This window comes from Centroberyx gerrardi, chromosome 12 (assembly GCF_048128805.1).
Source record: "Centroberyx gerrardi isolate f3 chromosome 12, fCenGer3.hap1.cur.20231027, whole genome shotgun sequence".
Lineage (NCBI taxonomy): Eukaryota > Metazoa > Chordata > Actinopteri > Beryciformes > Berycidae > Centroberyx > Centroberyx gerrardi.
The window spans coordinates 1571218-1592524 of record NC_136008.1 but is presented as its reverse complement, the minus strand read 5'-3'; the positions used below and the strand labels follow the sequence as shown (position 1 = coordinate 1592524).

The 21307-nt window shown below is 42.5% G+C and overlaps 1 protein-coding gene across 1 annotated transcript in view; it reads right to left on the bottom strand.

Moving 5' to 3' along the window:
* LOC139930339 (sodium bicarbonate cotransporter 3-like) overlaps positions 1 to 19049 on the bottom strand; it is a 42760-nt gene extending 23711 nt beyond the window's left edge. The window contains 7 exon segments of the mRNA XM_078287326.1: positions 1665 to 1786; positions 8030 to 8218; positions 9172 to 9332; positions 9983 to 10121; positions 10317 to 10457; positions 12336 to 12417; positions 18934 to 19049. Of these exon segments, the coding sequence (XP_078143452.1) occupies positions 1665 to 1786; positions 8030 to 8218; positions 9172 to 9332; positions 9983 to 10121; positions 10317 to 10457; positions 12336 to 12417; positions 18934 to 18990 (891 nt within the window). The 5' untranslated portion in view covers positions 18991 to 19049.
* Positions 19050 to 21307: the final 2258 nt, after the last annotated feature.

Below are 21307 nucleotides of genomic sequence, written 5' to 3'. Positions count from 1 at the left end.
ATCTCCACCTCTCTGAAGGAGGAGGAGAACATCTCCACCTCTTTGAAGGAGGAGAACATCTCCACCTCTCTGGAGGAGGAGAACATCTCCACCTCTCTGGAGGAGGAGGACATCTCCACCTCTCTGGAGGAGGAGGAGAACATCTCCACCTCTCTGGAGGAGGAGGACATGTTACACCTCAACCAGCTCCCACTGCACACTGACAGCTTCAGTAAACATAATGAGTCTGATCATCACTCTGTATCTGACAGGATGTTCAGTTTAGTTCATCAGTATCAGCGGGGTCAGAGGTTAAAGGTGACGATGAGCCAGATCAGACCAGACAGCTGCACACACTCCCTGTCTCAGCTCAGAGACAGGAAGAGTGTGTGTGTGTGTGTGTGTTCTCAGATGTCAATATGAAATGAAAAATTACTTTTAACCTTGTTAGCTAATTTCACATGTCATATCATACACCTATTTCACTATATACGGCAAAAAAAAAAAATCAATCTAAAAAAATCAACCAGAATACATCATTCTGTGTACGGTGTATTCTTACTGTGCGTTCACACTGAGCGACTTGATTGACAGGTCGTTCTGTTCTGCCAGATTGTGGGCGGGGCCAGAGCCTCCGACTGCAGCTGCACAGTCTTCAACAGGCAAATCATGTACGTCAATATGCAAATTTTCTAAAATTACCAAGCTAAAACTGGGAGATAGGAGGCCGATGTTAGGAGGTGGAACATCATCTATCCATAAACACGTATCAGATAAATAACTAATAATCAAATGAAACCATGACAACAGACAGAGAAACCAACAGGATCATGATACTCCGTCACAAAACAACATTTTTACGACATCGACTTCTGATTGAGTCAGGATCAGCACACTGAGCCACAGGTCACTGAACACCTTCACACTACCATCACAAACCACAACAGGATCGACACACACACACACACACACACACAGCGTAGCACAGCGAGTCACAACACAGGCCTGTGATTGGTCCAGAGCCTGACTGACAGGCGAACAGACTTACGGCCGGCCGCTTCCCTCCCAGCGAGCCACAACTACAGTCACAGTCCTGCTGGAGACAGAGAATCCAGAATCCTCTCAAACACAACACAAACAAACCTCTCCGGTCTGAACCAGAGAGGAAAACTCACTTTGTTGTATTTTTGTATTTAGTTTGTTCAGGTTCAAACTGACCAATCACAAGCCAGCCGGGGCTTGTAAACAGAAGTCACATGACTCAGAAGCAGCTCCTTTACTGGACAGAGTTTTGGTTAGAGACTAGACTTCCTGTGACTTTATCTAACATGATGGACTTGTCTGTCTCTTCTTCTGTGGTGTTCATACCAGTTCAGAACACATGAAGAAGCAGCTGAATATGAGTATCAGTCCAGACTTCATTTTGTTCTGCTAGGCTTTCTGTCTCCTTCTACCCATAATCCTTTGAGTTTCAGGGCGGTTTCCAGTAGTTGGTTGGATTAAGTTGTTGTTAGAGGACTGAGACTCTCGCTGCCGTTATTTGGTGCCACCAATTGAGGAAGAGGAGGAGGAAGAGGAGGAGTAAGCGCAGCAGGAAGAGGAGGAAGAGGAGGAATAAGAGGAGGAGGATGAGGAAGAGGAAGAGGGAGGAGGAGGAAGTGGAAGAGGATGATGAAGAGTGTTACCTTGCTGAAGTCCACAGTGCTGTTCTCCCTGCTCCCTCCTCCTCCTCCTCCGTTGATGCGGCTCTCGCTCGGCTTGCTGTTCTCCAGGTTCCCAGGGGCCGACTGGGGCGACGCCAGCAGACCTGAGACAGGAGACCAGCAGGTTCACAACGTTCATACAGCGTTTGCTCCTCTTCAGACATATGGAGCATGGCGTTAGTTCAGGCAGAACACTGAGGTCGTGCACGCTGTCAGCTGATTGGCTGTCCAATCCAAGCTGACTCTCATCACCAATCACATTCAAACAAGTCAAGGAGGCGGTCTTTATAATCCGCCAGCTCACACTGCTGATCATTCACTCTGCTGCTGTCGACCTCCACCTCCCAACCTCCTCCTGTGTTATCTGTTCCCAGGATGCTGTGCAGCTCTCTCTGAATTATATCTATTTATTTTTTATTTATTTAACCTTTATTTAACCAGGAAAGTCCCATTGAGATTAAGAATCTCTTTTTCAAGGGAGACCTGGCCAAGACAGGCAGCAGCATAAATAAAAACACATAATTACAGACAGAAAACACAAAAGGAGACAAAATTAAAAAGAACCAGTAAATTAAAGACATCTTAAGGAATCTACCTCTAATTCTTTAGAAAAATCTGGTTTTATGTTGGTTTCATATTATTAATGATATGTCTGCTATGCCTTGGGGGGTTTATGTCGCTCCCTGCAGAATCTCTCACATGCTGCTTGGATTCATTGCGAAGCCTCAGGAGCAGAGACTTTTCCACCAAATACAACTGTAGAAACATGAGTGCTAATGGTCCAAACTGCTCTGACTTAAGTGTCTCTGACTGAACTGAAGAAGAGCAAACACTCGAAACATCACATGTGGTAATAAACGCCATGGCAGCGACTCCATCTTGTAATAACTGACTGTTTCTCTGTCCAGCAGCTAGTTGTTAGTTTAGATGTTTGTGCTTCTGTGTTTCTTCATTCAGCTGCAACAGAAAGTTAACACTGTAACTCAGTTCAAATCTCCACCTGCTGTTTGATTCTGAGGGACTGACACCAAAACCTGATGTTTTACATCCTGAAACATTTTCTCATATCAAACTCCATTATATCTGGAGGTGACGTCACCTCGTCTACGATTGGCCGGTTATCCACCAAGAAGAAAAACACAACAAACTACTGAATGGAGACAGGAATAAAAAAAACATCACTAACAGCTGTTTTTAACGGAGTTACAGAGTTTTATGGAGGAGTTTGGATGTGTCAGTTGTCTGTGGATTTTTGGAGTCGCTATTCTGTGTGTGAAGTAACTCCACTTCCCCGGCGCATAAATGGGCCAGCATGTTAAAATTCGAGCTGTTTGGAGGATTATCTACATGCCGAATTTACCAGAACACCCTACAAATTAGTAATAAAGTCTCAAATTATATTTTCCGATGTGTGTTTTTTGCCGATAAGCAAGGCAAAAACAAAATGCCAGATTTTTGAATGGACCTTGGTGTGGGAGGAGCCTTCAGCCCGCTCCTGTGTTTCTGAATGCAGAAATCTGTTCACTTCGTTTCACTCACTAACATTCAGGAACCTGCTGATATTTACTGGTCAGATTACGCTTCAGGAAAGAAGAAATATTACACATTTAACCTTTAAATTGGGCAAATAGAGCAAATCTACAGCGTCTTCATGAGGTTTAGATGGGACGATCTTCTCTGTGGCAGCCACTTTGTCATTTAGCTGATTAGAAGTCTGAATTTTTTTATAAAATCAGCTTTAATAGGATTCTCCAGCTTATTTTCTGCTAATTATTCCCATTTGGCGGAGCGGTTCAGCTGTTTAAACTGAACGCTCCAAACACTTAAACCTGAGAAAGCAACCAGACCAGAGAGGACTCTCACTCACGTGTTACTGTTTTACACATACACACACACACACACACACACACACACACACACACACACAAACCATGACATCACAGACTCATCAGTCTGGTCTCGTGTTTCAGTCTGGATGTTAAACTCTGGACGCGAACACGATATCCTTCCTCTGCAGGCTCCATTTCACTTTAAACTCCCACTGAAACAGAAGTTAGAGCGTCTTTAGCTTCTGTACTGTGACGTATTTCCCAGTGAAACGGAATATTTGAGCGGTGTACAGTTACAAGAGGGATTTAAATCAAATCCTTCGCATTTGATTGGACCGCTAAACAGTGGGCGGGGCTTAGAGTTTAGCGCGATACGGAGCTACAGAGAGAAATGTCACAATATTATTGGTTGAAATTGGTTGGTTCATGCTTACGTAAGCACACGGCATACTTTGTTTTACAGGAAGAAAACATGATTGGATTTTGATATAAGAATACAAAGAAATAGATTTTTTGTATTTTTTTTGGCATATATTGTTAAATAGGTGCACAATATGACCGGGGATGTGATCTAAAAGGGTTAAAAATGCATTTTTCATTTCATCTCGACTTTAAAGGTCCCATATTATAGGAATTCAAATTTTCTTCTATTTATATACATATATGATCAATGATTTTTAATGAATACATTGTTAAAACATGATTGTGTTTGACTGGTTAAATTTAAAGTTTGTGCATTTTTCAGAAATCCAGTTCAGTTTAACTCCAGGAAACGCATCACAGCTGGACTCGCTCCTGATTGGCTCCCTCACTGAAGAATGACTGAAATCCTTCCAATCAGGCCAGTTTGAAATCTGACAGTATATAGTGATATGAATCTCAGCAGGTATCGCCCAGCCGTTATCCAACATCACAAAAAAACAAACAACATCAAGTAAACTACTAAGGAGTAATACAGATGCTGAGGATGACAACTACTGTAAAAGCACAACGGCTGCTTATGATATCAACATTAAACGCACATCTTTAGAGCACAAGTACGTGAATAAAGAAACGTAAGAATATAAACTACTGTACTGCTGTCAATGCATCTCTGCACCAATAGCGGAGTAAAATAACTAGACTGTCTGTACAGTGACAGCAGTCACTCCATTCCTCCGATCTCAGCATGGCTCTAAATAATGTCTGTAACCATAGTAACGTTTACTTCAGACCAATATGGCGGCTACCAGTAACACCAGTAACAAGCTTTGTTTTCTCGTTTCCACCGCATGAACTGGATGCTTTTAAGTGACGCAACGTTTGGCTCCAACACTGCAGGACTGATGGAGGAACTGCAGTGTGGAGGAAACATTTCAGAATCTCTCACAACACAAATTAAATCCTCTCTGGTTCACACTGCTCAGACTGACCGAATCCGCACTCAGATTCAGCAGCCAGCACCTGAATGTTTCAGTAGTGAGTTTGGTTGTAGAAAGCTTCACTCTCCTTGAGCTGTGTGTGAAGTGAACAGGAAGAAGCTGCAGAGAGGAGAGGCAGCTGGGTTTCTCTGCAGTGTGGACGCAGCCTCACTCCGACTCCTGTGCATCTTTAAAATGACCTTCTGGAAACATGAACTACAGTAACTGAGTAACGCAGCATCATGAGACAGCAGTCATGTGAAGATGTTTTCAGCCTTGGTCACACACTGTCACACACTCTCACACACTCTCACACACCTCTACAGATCATTAATACACTGAAGCTGATGACCGGACACACAGTCAGCTGGAACCTTCTGCTGATGCTGCTGAATCCAGATCAGTTACTGTTCACACTGGAAAGAACAGAGGAATTCGGGGATGTGAGAGAGAGAGAGAGAGAGAGAGAGAGACAACAAGCCGAGAAATGAGGAAAAGAGGTAAATAAAGTTATTAATACTATTCCCTTGCCTGGTTCAAAATCTACCAACGCTGGTTTGTGTAGAAACTGGGGCTGGGAAAGGAGATGGAGGGACATTTTGAAAGTGGAGATACTTCAGTTCTACAACAGCTGTAAACTGACCGTGGTGTGGCCTGGCTAGTGTTAAACTACAGAATAGAGTAGAATAGGATAGAATAGAATAGAATAGAATAGAATAGTGTGTTAGTCAGGCAGAGGGGTCAGCACCACACCATGCTGGATATTTGCCTTGCTGACAGGGAGGAAACAGCAGATCCAGGCGGGACAGGTCGGACTCTTCGGCGCCGGCGGCCCGCAGCTCCTCCTCCTCTTCCTCTTCGGGGGGGTGAACCTCCACCCGGGGGATTCTCTCTGGAGCAGAGGAGGAGGCGTGGCCTGAAGGGGGCGTGTCCATGAGGGCTGGTGGGAGGGAGAGGGAGGGGCTGGGCGGGCGGAGTAAAGAGGGCGTGGTCTGTGGCGAGGAGGCGGAGCCAGGAAGGAGGAGGAAGAGGAGGCGTCCGGACGGAGCGGAGGAGCGAGGGGAGGGAGGGGGGGTGGAGGAGGAGGAGGAACGATGGAGGAGAGAGAGACGAGAGGAGGAGACGCTCTCTCCTGAAGAGGAGGAAGAGGAGAGAGAGAGGAGGGAGAGGAGGAAGAGGAGGAAGAGGAGAGAGGGGAGGAACAGGAGAGAGGAGGAAGAGGAGGAAGATGGAAGAAAGTGTTGGGAGGAAGAGAGAGAAATATTAAGAACAGGAAAAAATAAGAAGTGATGCTCCTGCTGCTTTTTAAACCCTGCATGCAAATTAAAGCTCCTTCCAGAGCTGTGATTGGATGGAAATAAACTGACTTGCTGTGTGAGCTTCAGGCAGACAGACAGACAGACAGACAGACAGACAGACAGACAGACAGACAGACAGACAGACAGACAGACAGAGAGACAGACAGACAGACAGACAGGGCTTCAACTGGAGAGAAAACCAACACTCCCAGTAAAACCAGTAGAGTTAAAGGTTCCATATTATTCAGTTTTCATAGTTTAGCTTCCAACTCTCCTGTCTCAGGATCAGAATAAAGTTCTTCATGATGTTCTGCAGATAAATGTAGTTTAGTTCAAAGTTGAACTGAATGAATGTGAAGACTGAGTCGTCACAATACTGGCTCCTGATTGGCCGACAGCGGCGGCTCCTCTAATTCAAATGAGGTAAACCTGCTGAGTGGAGGCTTTCAGTTCAGATGCTGCAAACTGGACCCTGATTGGACGGATTTCAGTCATTCTGTAGTGAGGGAGCCAATCAGGAGCGAGTCCAGCTGTGATGCGTTTCCTGGAGGTCGACTGAACTGGATTTATGAAAATGCAAGAATTTAACCACTCAAATAAAATCAGATTTTAGCAGCGTCTTGACTAAACATCTTTGATCATATATGTATGTAAATAGAGGAAATTTTGAATTTCTGTAATATGGGACCTTTAAAAGAGAGCTGTTAGAGGTTTAGGAATTCAAAGCATTCAGCTGCCACATTACACAAAGTGTTTAACCAGTTTTAACCACACACACACACACACAGATGCCTGTTATCAGAGGGGACAGACAGATTCCTGACTGAACTGCAGGCTTCGACACGTTCATCTGTTTCACTGTAGATCTTTCCCAGCAGGTTTCACAACACACACACACACACACACACACACACACACACACACACACAGTGAGCCTCATGCTGCTTCACCTCCACACCGGACCAGGTTCACCCCTTCCTCTCTCTCTCTCTCTCTCTCTCTCTCTCAGCAGTCTTGACCTGGATGTTAAAGCGCTGACTCGGCTGGTTATTCTCCACCTGACTCAGCTCAGGTGTGTTCGTCCGTCTGTCTGCTGACCGGACGATCCTGACCGTTCACTTCTTCATTACAGAAACTCATCAGCAGCTTCATGAAAACAAACACAGACAACCTGCTGATGCAGACAGTCTTACTTTAGGACTCTCGTTAAATATTAAGTTATTAATTCTCAGTCTGTTGAACACGGTGACCGCCGGGGGAAGAGCGCTCAAGAAAACATGTATTCCAGTTAGCGCCGAAACGATTGGCTGGTTAATCCATTAGTCGATAATTTGGATAGCTGATTAATCATTTTAGTCATTTATCAAGGAAAAATACCAAACATTTGCTGATTACAGCTTCACAAATGCTAAGATCTGCTTCTTTTCTCTGTTCCATATCATTATAAGATGAATACTTTGCACAGGAATCTCTCATTAGAATTAATTAATTTGCATGTCTGAGCGATGCATTAACTTCAATACACGCGAATGAAGATTTACAGTCAATTTTCATCAACCAACGCCTGGGATTCACACGGATAAAGTTTGTCTCAAAGCCCAGTCACAAACGTCACATCGCATTTCACTCTGAAAGACACAGCTGGTCAGTGTTACCATGCCAACACAACGCCATGCACCAATCAGAGAGGTCTGCTGTCGTGTCACACCAATCAGCGCGGCTCGGTCGTTTACAGACTGAACTGAACGCTATCATCGAATCTACAAAATGATATAAGAAATAAGCAGAATGAATGAAAGCGTGCAGACTGATGACCTCACCGTTGCGCTCCAGCAGGTGCGGGTCGGAGTGTTTCTTGCCGATGTCGGCGAAGGAGCGGACCAGAGGGATCCTGTTGCTGAGCTTCTTCTCGTTCTGGTGGTGATGACGCTTCAACATGGCCTCCCGCACCTTCTGCCGCACGCCCTCCTCCAGCTGCCCCGACGCCAGCATGCTGTCAATCAACATGTCTGAGGGGGGGGGGTGACATGGTGAGGTACAGGTGAAATCACACACACACACTTTTGGCATCAAACATTAAGAGTTTACCTCCAAACCGCAGTGACATTTTAAAAAAAATAGCTGAAATTATTCAAATCAATCACAAAGACAAAATGTATTTTATTATATAATATATGTAAATATTGTTTTTTCCCTCTCTGTGCTAGTACTGAAACGATTACTTGTTTAATCAATTAGTCAGTCAACAGAAAATTAATTGATTAATAGTTTTAGTCAGGTAACAATAACAAACATTTCCCAGTTCCAGCTTCACAAACACTAAGATCTGCTGCTTTTCTCTGTTTCATCTCATTATTAAATGAACACACAACACAACAGTTTTTTCTGGGATGGGACGATATATCAAAATTCAATATATCTAAATACAAAAATGTGTCAGTCCGTCTGTTGTGTCAGGAACATGAATGGTGATATCAGCTCCATGTTATTCTGCTGTCAGGAACATGAATGGTGATATCAGCTCCATGTTATTCTGCTGTCAGGAACATGAATGGTGATATCAGCTCCATGTTATTCTGCTGTCAGGAACATGAATGGTGATATCAGCTCCATGTTATTCTGCTGTAGTAATCACTAATGAGACTCTTGACCATCACAGTTTCACAAGCTCTCCATCCAAATTATATTATTGTCACTTTGTAATGACATTTTTAAATTGTTGTTTACATTCTAGCAGCCAATGGCATCGCTAGAAAGATTTGAGTCTCAGAAATAAACAGAATTCTGCACAGTCAGTCTTTGTTGTCACTGAACTTTTATTGATCACATCGGATCCTGGTTGTATTGATCCTGAACCTCAGATCAGGTATCGAGTCGTTTCAGGAGAGAAACAGATCCTCCATCACTAGTTTCCCCCCCTGAACCTGAATAACAGAACTCTCTGGTATTTAGTGGCTCTGACCTGCGATCTCGTCGATGCTGCCGGCTCTCATGTCCAGCAGCACGGTGCCGTTCAGGATGCAGGAGCGCAGCTCGAACAGACTGTGCAGCGACAGCGTCGCCACGTACGGCTTGCTCCACCGCTCCCCCCCGTCCTCCACGTCCTCCTCGAACTTCAGCCACCTGCTCACACACACACACACACACACACACACACAAAATAAAATAACTGCTCAAGTATTCGTTTGTTATCTAAGAATTAAGCATCATCCAAGATAAAATAAAAAATGCTGAAGCATTATTTCAAATAAAACAAAGACTGGTGTGTAACAAAGGCTTAAGTGTTATGATAAATAACAATAAATAATAAAATTAAAATAATAAAGGCTGGAGTATTATCCTAAACAAAACAAATCCAAAATAAATAGAAAAAAAAAATTGTGAAATGATAAAATAAAAAATTGTAAAATGAAATAAAGGATCACATAATATAAATAAGCTAAAATATAATTAAACAAAACAAAATAAAATAGTTGTGTATTATAAAATAAAATTAAGACATAAGTAATATTGTAAATAAAATAAAGGCTGAAGTAATAAAACAAACAAAAAAATATTTAAAAAAAACAATAATAAAATAAAATAATTGCGTACTAGAAAATAAAATAACAGCTGAGGTAACATTCAAAATAAAAATAAACTATAATTAAATGATAATAATAATTTAAAAGGCTGAAGTAATTGATGAATAAAATAAAGGCTGAAGAAATATCCTAAATAAATCTAATATAATATATTATAATATAATAAGTGAGGTGCCGGTGCGGTCGTGCCTGGCCGTCTCCTTCCACTCCTGCAGCTGTCCGTCTCGGCAGCACAGCTCGTCCAGCTCGGTGAAAAGGTCGTGGGGGATGTGCTCCTCGTCGTCGTCCTCCGTCCCGAGGATGAACTGGACCCGCTGGGACGGGGTGTCTGCTGGGACAAAACACACTGCTGCAGGAACACAACCTCAGACACACTACAACAAAACTATTCATCAATTTAAAATCACTTGAGTTAATCCTCCCTCCTCCTCCAGCTGAAGCTACATGCTGATGCACCAACAGTTTGACAGAAGAAGAAGATTAAAGGACGACTTTTTGACGGGTCAGAAACACCGCGGCGTACCGTAGGTGGGGGATTCCCGTCCGTCGTCCCGGTCCGAGCGGTCCCGGCGTTTCCGGTGGTGTTTGTGCCCTCGGTGACGGTGCCGCCGCCGGCTCTCCCGGCCCAGAGGGACGTGAACCCCGACATACACCGCTCTGTGACCTGGAGGAGGAGGGGGGTGGGGGGGGGGGCAAGGGATTAGCCAAGTCCAAAACAAACTGATTGAGTTCTTCAAGGCTCTGGTTTGGTCCGTGGGTCTACATAGAACCAGACTGACTCAAAGATCTCTACGATTTGTTAAAGTCTTCAATCTTGACTTAATGGCCATTTTTGCTCTTTTTGTACTTTGTTCTTAAATGCATTAATTATTGGGCTGCATCACTGAATTCTCTACTGACCTACTACTTTATTCTATTTATATCTACTTATTTTTACTTACCATTGTATATGCATCCTAATGTTTTTCTACTGTTTTTTCCACTCTGTGAATCTTTACATAGAATCTGGTGGTTCCTTGAATACTGTACACATCTGTAGACAGCTGATTGCCCTGTGATGTCATTGATTTGGAAAACCTGTTTTGCAGATTATATTTGTCACTGAGATGATGTGATATTTTATCCTGAAGAAGGCAGAATGAAACGTCGATAATATAAAATAAATCTATTGCATCGGAGTTGGAAGTGACCTTCTTCTAAAGTCTTCAATCAAAACAGCTAGGAAGCGGCTTCCAATAAATCCATGAAAACACTTGGTAATGGTGGCACGCTAAAAAACATACTTAAAAAATATAACAACAATTAACCTCACATACCATATTTTTGTTAATGGCAAACATCAGGCTAACACATTGCAGCATATAAGACTTCATCAAAAAGCATAAAACAAAAACATAAAATCAATGGGAAAGCAAAGAAAACAAGGCAAGAAACATAAAAATAAACCTTCAAAGAGCTTCAGTCTGTCACAGTAAAGCTTTCAGTGCTGTAACCTGAAGGTCGCTGGTTCAATCCCAGCAGCTGAAGTGTCCATGAGCAACACACTGAGCCTCGCTGCTCCCTCACTGCCACTCGCTGTGGACGAGAGTCTGAGCTAAAATGTAAATGTCTTGAATCGTTCCTCCTCCAGACAGGAGAGGAGTCAGAGCACAGAGAGCCGGCTGTCCTTCAGACAGACACAGAAGAAGAAGAAGAAGAAGAAGAACAAGAAGAAGAAGAGAGACTGGAGGAGAGAGAGAGATGAAGAAGAAGAAAAAGAAGAAGAGAGACTGGAGGAGAGAGAGAGATGAAGAAGAAGAAGAAGAAGAGAGACTGGAGGAGAGAGAGAGATGAAGAAGAAGAAGAAGAGAGACTGGAGGAGAGAGAGAGAGATGAAGAAGGAGAAGAAGAAGAAGAAGAAGGAGAAGAAGAAGAAGAAGAAGAAGAAGAAGAAGAAGAAGAATGGAGACTGGAGGAGAGAGAGAGAAGAAGAAGAAGAAGAAGAAGAAGAAGAAGAAGAAGAAGAAGAAGAAGAAGAATGGAGACTGGAGGATATCTGCTGATGTTTCCTATAATGTGGTTTGGGACCTGCAGGACGTCCTGGCTGTCTATAATCCTGTAGGGATTTTAGCAAACATCTGTTCAACCTCCTGAATTTCTCCTTTAACCAGAGAGAGAGGAAACCTGATGAGCTTCCAGGAACCGTGAGTCAAGTGTGTGTGTGTGTGTGTGTGTGTGTGTGTGTGTGTGTGTGTGTGTGTGTGTGTGTGTGTGTGAGAGAGAGAGAGAGAGTGTGTGTGTGTTTGTGTGTGTGTGTGTGTGAGAGAGAGAGAGTGTGTGTGTGTTTGTGTATGTGCCCTGCAGCCAAACATGAAAACACGCTCGCTGCTGTGTGTGTAAATACGGGTCGACTGATCTCTGCTACTTTCTGTGTGTGTGAGGTTGTGTAAATATGAGGGTGAGACTACCTTGCTACAGTGTGTGTGTGTGTGTGTGTGTGTGTGTGTGTGTGTGTGTGTGTGTGTGTGTGTGTGTGTGTGTAAAAACAGAAAAGAGGACTCACTCTCCAGTTCCTCCTTCTCAAAGTTCGTGTGGAGGGTGGAGCTGGTTTTCCCCTGGTCCAGCACCGCCTCCTCATCGTTCCCCTACACACACACACACACACACACACAAACACACACACACACACACACAGGGAAAAAACATTGGGAATTGATGAAGTAAACATGTTTCAGTTTGGTCAATTCTGGAAACACTGGAGGCAGGTTTCAGCTCTCACACACACAACCAATTATTTATTCATGTATTAAGGCCACACACACATACACACACACACACACACACACACACAAACACACACAAACACACACACACATTACATTATGAGAAGACAGTGGGGCCACTATAGTGCAATTCCACAGTCTGCATCAGAGTCAGACTTGAGTCACAGTTTTAACTGCTTGAGACTCAACTTGAAGCATGAAGAGAAGACTTGAGACTTGACTTGACTTGGGTTCTGGTGACTTGGGACTTGACTCTGACTTGTACTTTGATGACTTGAAAAGGTTTCTAAAGTCTTGACTTGAGATCTTGTGTTTGTGTAAATGACTCAGATTGAAAGTGATGAGATTTGTTCCAGCGGACGACTGAATTTAAATTCTGTTTTCTGAATTTGTATGGAATGATTGAATTTATTGAAGTTGAAACTGATTATAGAAATCAAACTCATGATGCTCTTACCAAGTTTTTATCCTATTAAAACCATATTGCATTGAAAAGTCCTAGATATTTAGTTTTCTTTAAGATATTAAATTGATACTGGACTCTTGATTTGTTCTGACTTGACTTGCTGTTCTACATTTAGACTTGAGACTTGACATTAATGACATGGACTTGACTTGGTGATCTACATTTAGACTTGGGACTTGACTTGAGACTTGAGCCTCAAGACTTGAGACTGACTTGGGACTCGAGTGAAGCTGACTTGGTCACACCTCTGCTACAGATTGTCTAATAACGGTATAAATGCCCAAAAATGATCTTTGTCAGAAGTTCAGCAGCAGATCGGTACACAGCTGTATGCGAGCCTCTGGCTCCGCCCACAGCATGTCAGAGCCTATGGCTCCGCCCACAGCGTGTCGGAGCCTCTGGCTCCGCCCACAGCGTGTCGGAGCCTCTGGCTCCGCCCACAGCGTGTCGGAGAGACAGCAGCCAGCTGCAGCTTGACAGCCGGCTGACAGCAGATGCAGCAGCTGATAAATGAAACACAAACTGCAGCTAAACCGTCGCATTTTGTGTTTAAAAAGCAGAAGAGTGTGACGAGCTGACTGTTTTCTACTGCGGGGGGGGGGGGGGGGTCTGCAGGCAGCAGGTCAATATTTGCATTGACGAGACAATACACCAGTCATACACACACACACACACACAGCGCTGTGATGTGTCAGACAGACAGGAAGTGCAGCTCTGGTCTGTTGATAATAACTACTCTCTCTGACAGCCTGGTGTCTGTGGTCTGTCTCACACACACACACACACACACACACACACACACACCGCAACCAAACCAACCGACTGACACACACACACACACACACACTGACACTGGACAGGACAGATCAACAAAATAACTACCTCTGTGTAACAAATATAACATTGAAACCATCACAACCTCAGTTAAACCACTGCTGAAGCCATTTAAAGTACTGCTAAAGACTTTAAAAGCATCACAAACCCATTGAAACCAGTGTTAAAACCTTTTAACACACCACAACAACACTGACTCTGTTACAGCAGCCCAGTGTGTCCTGCAGATGTCAGCTCTGCTCTTCTTGGAGTGTTTACATCATCATATGTGGATAACTGTACTGGAATTGTGATTGTAATGGTTTTGATGATGAATTTTAGTTTTTATCTTCATTCTTCAAGCTCTGGGGCTCTCCAGCTGTAGCACGGCTGCATGAGCAGAAAGGAAACACTGAGTGATTTACTCTACTGTAGATAATTTAAACAAATGTTTCACCATGTCTCCTCATCAGTTAGCTAGTGTAAACCAGACAGACTGTATATCATTTAAACTGAAGGTTTTAGTTAAACTACGCTCACTGACTCTGGGCTTCATGGAGTTTTCATCAAAGGAACAATATCGGCCTATATATAGTTTAATGTGGGTTAAATATAGATCGACACATTTCCCATGAGCCTCTCTGTTGCAGGAACACATCACGTTCCTGCGCCATTTCTTCTTTTTTTCTTGTTTTTTTTCTATTTTTCTTACTGTTTTCCAGGTTCATCAGGTTTTGTGGACAATACACCAGCGTCCGAAATTTACTTACTTTTCACTTACTTTTTAATGGCCAAAATAATTTCTAGACATTTTTCATAGAAATATGTCACCCTGCCTGTTTTCAGTGCTATTTCTTGTATAGAATCAGAATTAATTTCAAACTCGCTCCCTCACTTCTCCAGCAGATCCAGTTTGTAATTCATCACATTACAAGAGAGTGTTTCAAAGGGTGGGGCAGCCAATCAGGAGCCTGTCTGATACAGAGCCATTGTTTTGCTGTGATTTGATTGGCTGACGGTCAGAGAGAGTGTACGGTGGCCAGCAGGGACAAAAGACCAAACACTGTAATAATGAAACTCCAACGTTGTCATCTCAGACAGTGAGCAGAAGGACTCAGAACAAACTGAACCTGAAGACGTCTGTCAGGTGTTACGGTAGAAAACAGCAACAAGACAACTGACAGGACAAAGCCTGTTAGTAAGTGTAGTCAGAGTCACCTGGCTTCAGGTGAACTGACACCGCTCTGCAGCACAGACAACACAAGCAGCCAAAACCACCGGTGAATCCTGAAGCCAATAAGGAATAGTTCCTCTTAAATCCGCTAGAGTCCGGCTCCAGAAAGACTCCAAACCTCCATGAAGTCAACGGACCAAAACCAACTTCTGATAAAATATAAAGTCAATACATTTTTTCCACAAGAGGTTTTGGTCTCAGCAGCTAATTTCACTTCTTCTAATGTGTGTCCTTATGGAGATTTTCAAAATAATTGTGTCATTAGCAGATATAACGGTTATAAAACAGGGTTGTTTTCCTAGTGATCGACAGGTGGTTGATCACGGACCAATAGCAGGCGGACCCTCGGCTTCACTCTGGCTGCTCCGCCTCCAAAAAATGTCAACATGGCGGCGACCGTAAACCAGATCTTTAGGCTTCAAAACCCTTCAGAAACCTGTGGTGAAGAACTCACTGCTCCATCTGGTTTACAGTCTGTGAACCACATCACATCCGCCGCTATATGGGTCAGTGCTGACCTGGTTCTCTTTGCACTACTTTTTCTACTGAGAAAGTTCCCCGGTTGTGTAGATCTACACTTTACTGTTGTTCTTTTTTAAATCTTCAGGCTGGTTTGGGGAAGAAACTGTTAAACTTTAAACACCTGGCATTAAGAAGGTCTTATAAAGTCTGACTTACAGAAACCTGCAGTCGCCCGGGTTATCGTTTGAACTTCTGTTTTTGTTTTCCCTCAGAAATAAAAAAGGGATTTTTTAAAGTGATAATTGTCTTAATTCAGATTGTGTGATATATCAAACCGTGAATCCATATCATGTATTGAAGCTAGGGATGCACCGATACCGATACTGGTATCGGTATCGGTGCCGATACCAGGCTAAAATGGAATATCGGTATCAGAGATTTTACCCAAGAGTAAAATCTGATACCAAAAGCCATGAGTAACATGTAAGAAATAAAAGCAAACTGTCTTGATTTTATGCATTTGTGGCACATAGAAGCCTGTATTTCTCAAACAGTGGGAAAAACAAGGATTTTATCTCAATAATTTTGTCCATTGACCCCAAACTAAGGAAGTAAGCCTGCACTGTTCAGTAAAAGTAATGGATCGGATCGGTACTCGGTATCGGCCGATACTTAAACTTTCATACTCGTAATCGGTATCGGCATTGAAAAAGTGGCATCGGTGCATCCCTAATTGAAGCATGAGCTGAATGTATTTTACTTCTCTACAGTCCAGGGACTTTCCAGCGCTCCACAGTGTCGATGAACCTGAAGCTTTCGTTCATTTGAAGGCAGAGCTGCTGCCTCTGCTGGTCCGACACAGCCGGCTCAGTGTGTTCAGCTGTGTTTCTGGGCAGAACCTGCAGCTCCGTCAGCCTCATTTCTCACAGCAGCTCTTTAGAAATGCCTTCAGCGTCTAAATCATATCAGCACAGAGAGTTCACACACAGGACCTGATCCAGGATCACATCAGTGTTGGGCAACGCTGCAGGATCCAGAGAGCTGGGAAATAAACAGATTAACACCAGCTCCTCTCAGGGTTTACTGCAGGTCAGAACATGTTTCACAGTACGATGATCTTGTCCAAAATTACCTCCATATACGATATTATCCCAATAACTATTTATAAGATGAAAAACGTTAAAACAAGTACTGTAATTTGCTTCAAACACTTAAAAACTTATCATAGTGCAAGACATTTTGTCTTTTTTAAACACGCTGTAATGTAAGACTGCAGAACATCTGTAAAATATTTATGCAAGATATTGACTTTTTATGTCAATGTTTATGTGTTATTCAGCCTCCCAACAAATCCGGTTATTGCACTGGTCACAGTAATAAGAATTAGTGCCGGGTGATATGTTTGAAATCAACATCACAGTAATCATGATTTTTTTAAATGCCAATGTATAGCACTATATGGCTCACGTATGAAAAATCACATTTAACTACTAAACTAAACTGACATTTTCAAATAATATTCCAAACCATACCTCATTTTGTCAGTTTTTAAATAAAATTAGCTTGTTCTCATCAGTTCAGACGGCAGAATTCTGTGTCATGATTTCCCCAAATCTCCACACCATCACCAGAAACCAGAATATTGAATTATCGCCCAGCCATGAATTAAAAGGTGAAAGTTGTAAGTGAACGGTGTCAGACTGAACAACTCTCTGTTTCATTCATCTGCATGTCCAAGAGACAGCAGAGACAGAAGAGACAGCAGAGGGAAAAGACCAGAAGGAGAATCTGGTTTAATCATTTGGTTTAATGCTTCTAAAAATAAAATTCGTCCCAGAGGAATCTAACCAGGAATATAACTTAAAGATCATCTTTCAGGTTTAAAGTCTCTGTGTGCAGAAGAGGAACACAGGTTCTCCAGTTACAACCGGCCAGAGGTGTGACCAAGTCCACTTTACTCGAGTCCCGAGTCAGTCTCAAGTCTTGAGGCACAAGTCTCAAGTCAAGTCCCAAGTCTAAATGTAGATTACCAAGTCAAGTCCATGTCATTAATGTCAAGTCTCAAGTCTAAATGTAGAACAGCAAGTCAAGTCAGAACAAATCAAGAGTCCAGTATCAATTTAATATCTTAAAGAAAACTAAATATCTAGGACTTTTCAATGCAATATGGTTTTAATAGGATAAAAACTTGGTAAGAGCATCATGAGTTTGATTTCTATAATCAGTTTCAACTTCAATAAATTCAATCATTCCATACAAATTCAGAAAACAGAATTTAAATTCAGTCGTCCGCTGGAACAAATCTCATCACTTTCAATCTAAGTCATTTACACAAACACAAGATCTCAAGTCAAGACTTTAGAAACCTTTTCAAGTCATCAAAGTACAAGTCAGAGTCAAGTCCCAAGTCACCAGAACCCAAGTCAAGTCAAGTCTCAAGTCTTCTCTTCATGCATCAAGTCCAGTCTCAAGCAGTTAAAGCTGTGACTCGAGTCCAAGTCACCTGCCAGACTTTACTGCTGGTCCTGCTACAACAAAGTCTACAGAGGGAAGAGAACGTTTCCACACTCAGATCCACGTACATTTTCAGATTTACTGCTGAGCTATCGGTGTAAACAACGTTAATAAGAGCGTATGACAACTAGAGCTGAACAATTAATCTTAAGAAAACAAACAAAGTCGAGTTCAAACTTACATTCAATTATTTCCCAACTGGTGCTGAACATGCAGATCAGTTTAAATCTCTAATAACACTGTCACTGATTCTCTCTCCTACAGCAGAAACACACAGACGCTTTTCAATAAAACATTCTGGGCTCAGGAATAATTGTTCCATCTACTGCCAGGGTGCTGTGACCTCTGACCCCTGACCCCTGACCTCCTCACTAGTTGCTGCTTGTAATGTCGTTGGATCTAGAAATTTAAGCGGATTCTACTGTCATAAACAGTAGAAATCACAAAGATAAGATAAGATAAGATAAGATAAGATAAGATAAGACAAGACAGCACTTTATTGATCCCCTTGGGGAAATTCAGGTGCCACAGCAGCAGTTGGCGGACAATGCCAAGGAAATGTCCAGTATGACTCAAAATAGGAATAGAAATAGAAATAGGTACTAAAATAAGATAAAGGTAATGTACATAACATACAACAACAGAGACAGTGCAGTGCAAACAGAGCTAACAGATGCAGGGAAATGCAAATAATAAATGCAAATAAAAATGCAAATAATAAATACATTTTGGATAACAGATAAGTCTATGGATGTATTCCAGAGGAAGCCTAAAAAAAGCCTAAAATGGAAAGCAGTGGGACTTTAAACCAAACAGTGCTGAACACCAAGTGTCTTTTTAAACCAAACGGTGTTGAAAAGCACGTCTCTGTCGAGCTGCAGATACGTACCAGCGACGCCGCTCTGGCCGTCCGCTGATTTGCAATATCGCCCCAAAAGTCTCCCATGGCTGGAGGAGGAAACAGCAAAAAACTAACTCCTGACTCCAGCAGAGTCTCAACTACAGTCCGACCCGACCCGACCGCCTCGGACTAGGAGAAAAACTCTGGAAAAAATGGTCCAAAATGGTCAAACCCCTTCCAAAAGTCAGTCAACAGCACCAGAAAACCAGGCTGTATTAGAGAAGGATCCAGACCTGATCAGTCGGCAGCGGAGCGGAGCTGCATGCGTCTGGTTTGAGTCAAAACTGAGTGAATACAGAGTAAAAACAGAGTAAAAACTGAGTGGATACAGCAGTCGGGTGTGTTCCTGCGCTGCCAGCTGAGGCTCAGATAGGATTCATGTATTTATAGCCGAGCTCGTCGCTTCCCTGCGAGTCGAGGCTGAAGGCGGCAAATAAGGTTAAAAAGGAGGCGGGTTCCTCAGCTGGCTGTCATCCACATTTTTCAGCAGGAAAAAAAAAAAACAACAGGCTTGCAGCGCAGAACGAACAGACAGGCAAGTCTACACATTAACAAACCATGAACTGGTCTCTCCAAGGAATACCTCACGTCCCCCGACAACATCTTCCTCAACTAAAAACACTCTGCAGCTTTTTACTGCAGCAGCTCAGCCAGGCTTTACTTTTACCTTCTAATATACTTCTACACTTTTTAGACTTTCAGCTGCTTCAAAGTCTCTTTCTTGCTGTTTTTTTTTTTTTTTAAATCATGATTGTAAAGCACTTTGGGATCCATCGGTGTGTGAAATACACTGTAAATAAATTAAAAAAAGTAAATAAAATTGAATTGTAATCTGATTCCTCTACTCACTCTAACTTGCTCTGATCCAAAAAAGAAAAAGAAAATCCCTTCTACCTCTTTCTTTAATCATCATTTTTCTCCTTTCTTTCCAGCACTTGTAGCAGGAATATCTGTTCCATCTTCTGTCTGGTGGCTGTGACCTCTGACCTCTGACCTCTGACCCCTGACCTCCTTTTGCCTGTAGTGTTGGTGATCTAGGAACTGAAGTTTATTGGAGCTCATTGGAGTCTCTCTAGATAAGAGTCAGGTCTAGAGCTGCACAGTTAATCAAAAATCGCAATATGAACTGCTTCAATTTCCAAATCACAAGAGGCTGCAATTATTTAATCGGGGTGTTGGAGCTCAAAGTGAATCCTAAACAAAGTGTTCTGGTGCTGAGCCCAATTCCTGACCTGTAAATTAAACTGTATTCAACTTTCTTTGTATTCAAACAGACCAAATCTTAAACAACATCTCAGTTTTTATTAAAGAGTAAACTAAACCCCAACATCTGTAAAGTCTCACATCTAAAAAGGTAAAGAGCATGCTACTGCACTGTCCATCTGCTATTGGCTGATCTTTGGTTGGTGCGAGGTGATGATGTCACCTTCTACAGAGCACAACAGGTGGTGACATCATCACCTGGCACCAAAGATCAGCCAACAGCAGATGGACAGTTCAGTAGCACGCTGCTTACCATTAGATGTCAGGCTTTACACAGATTTGAGTTTGTTGTTGTGTTCAGTTGCTCTTTAAAAATGCTTCTTGTTGCCTGAAAAATCTAAAATATTGAAAAATCAGTGTCTGTATTGTAAAAATAGTCGCAATATGATTATTTGTCAACACCATGCAGCTCTACTGACAGGCTGTTATGAGCAGGATCGTCCTCACAGTCGAACACGGGACATTCACAAGCTGGATCAAGTTTTGAATGTGTATAGAAACCAAACTCTCACAGCAGATTCTGACACAAACTGTAACATCTTATATGAAATATGTCCATCAACAGGAAGGCTCAGATTTGTAATGATTTGTGTAATTCAGCTTTAGTTGCCAATCAAAAATTGAAAGTTGCTGATAGCACAGTGGGGATTTCTAATACGCATTATTCCGGTTTTCTACAGTGAATCTACATTTCTCACACCGGCTGCATGACAAAGCATCGTTTTGCAGATCATCTTCCGCTTCAGCAGGTGGAATAATGTCGTCAGCATAAAAACAACCGCTAACCCTCTCCTCTCCTCTCCTCTCCTCTCCTCTCCTCCTCCTCCTCTCCTCTCCTCTAACTGCTCAGGAAAAGTCATTAATACAAACTGCAGATGAAGCTTCTCTCTGTTAACACCAGGAGCGAGGAGAGAGAGAAACCAGTTTGTCCAAAACATATTGACTCTGTAAAGAGAACAGAGAGCCTGACAGAAGTTTCTATTCACTCCAGTTTTCATTAAACTATCAGCAAGGAAGTCTGTTAATGAAATCAAACACTTGCAGTTTTTAGATACTCCAGAGAAACTGTTCTGACTTTAATCCTCCACCTGTGACTCAA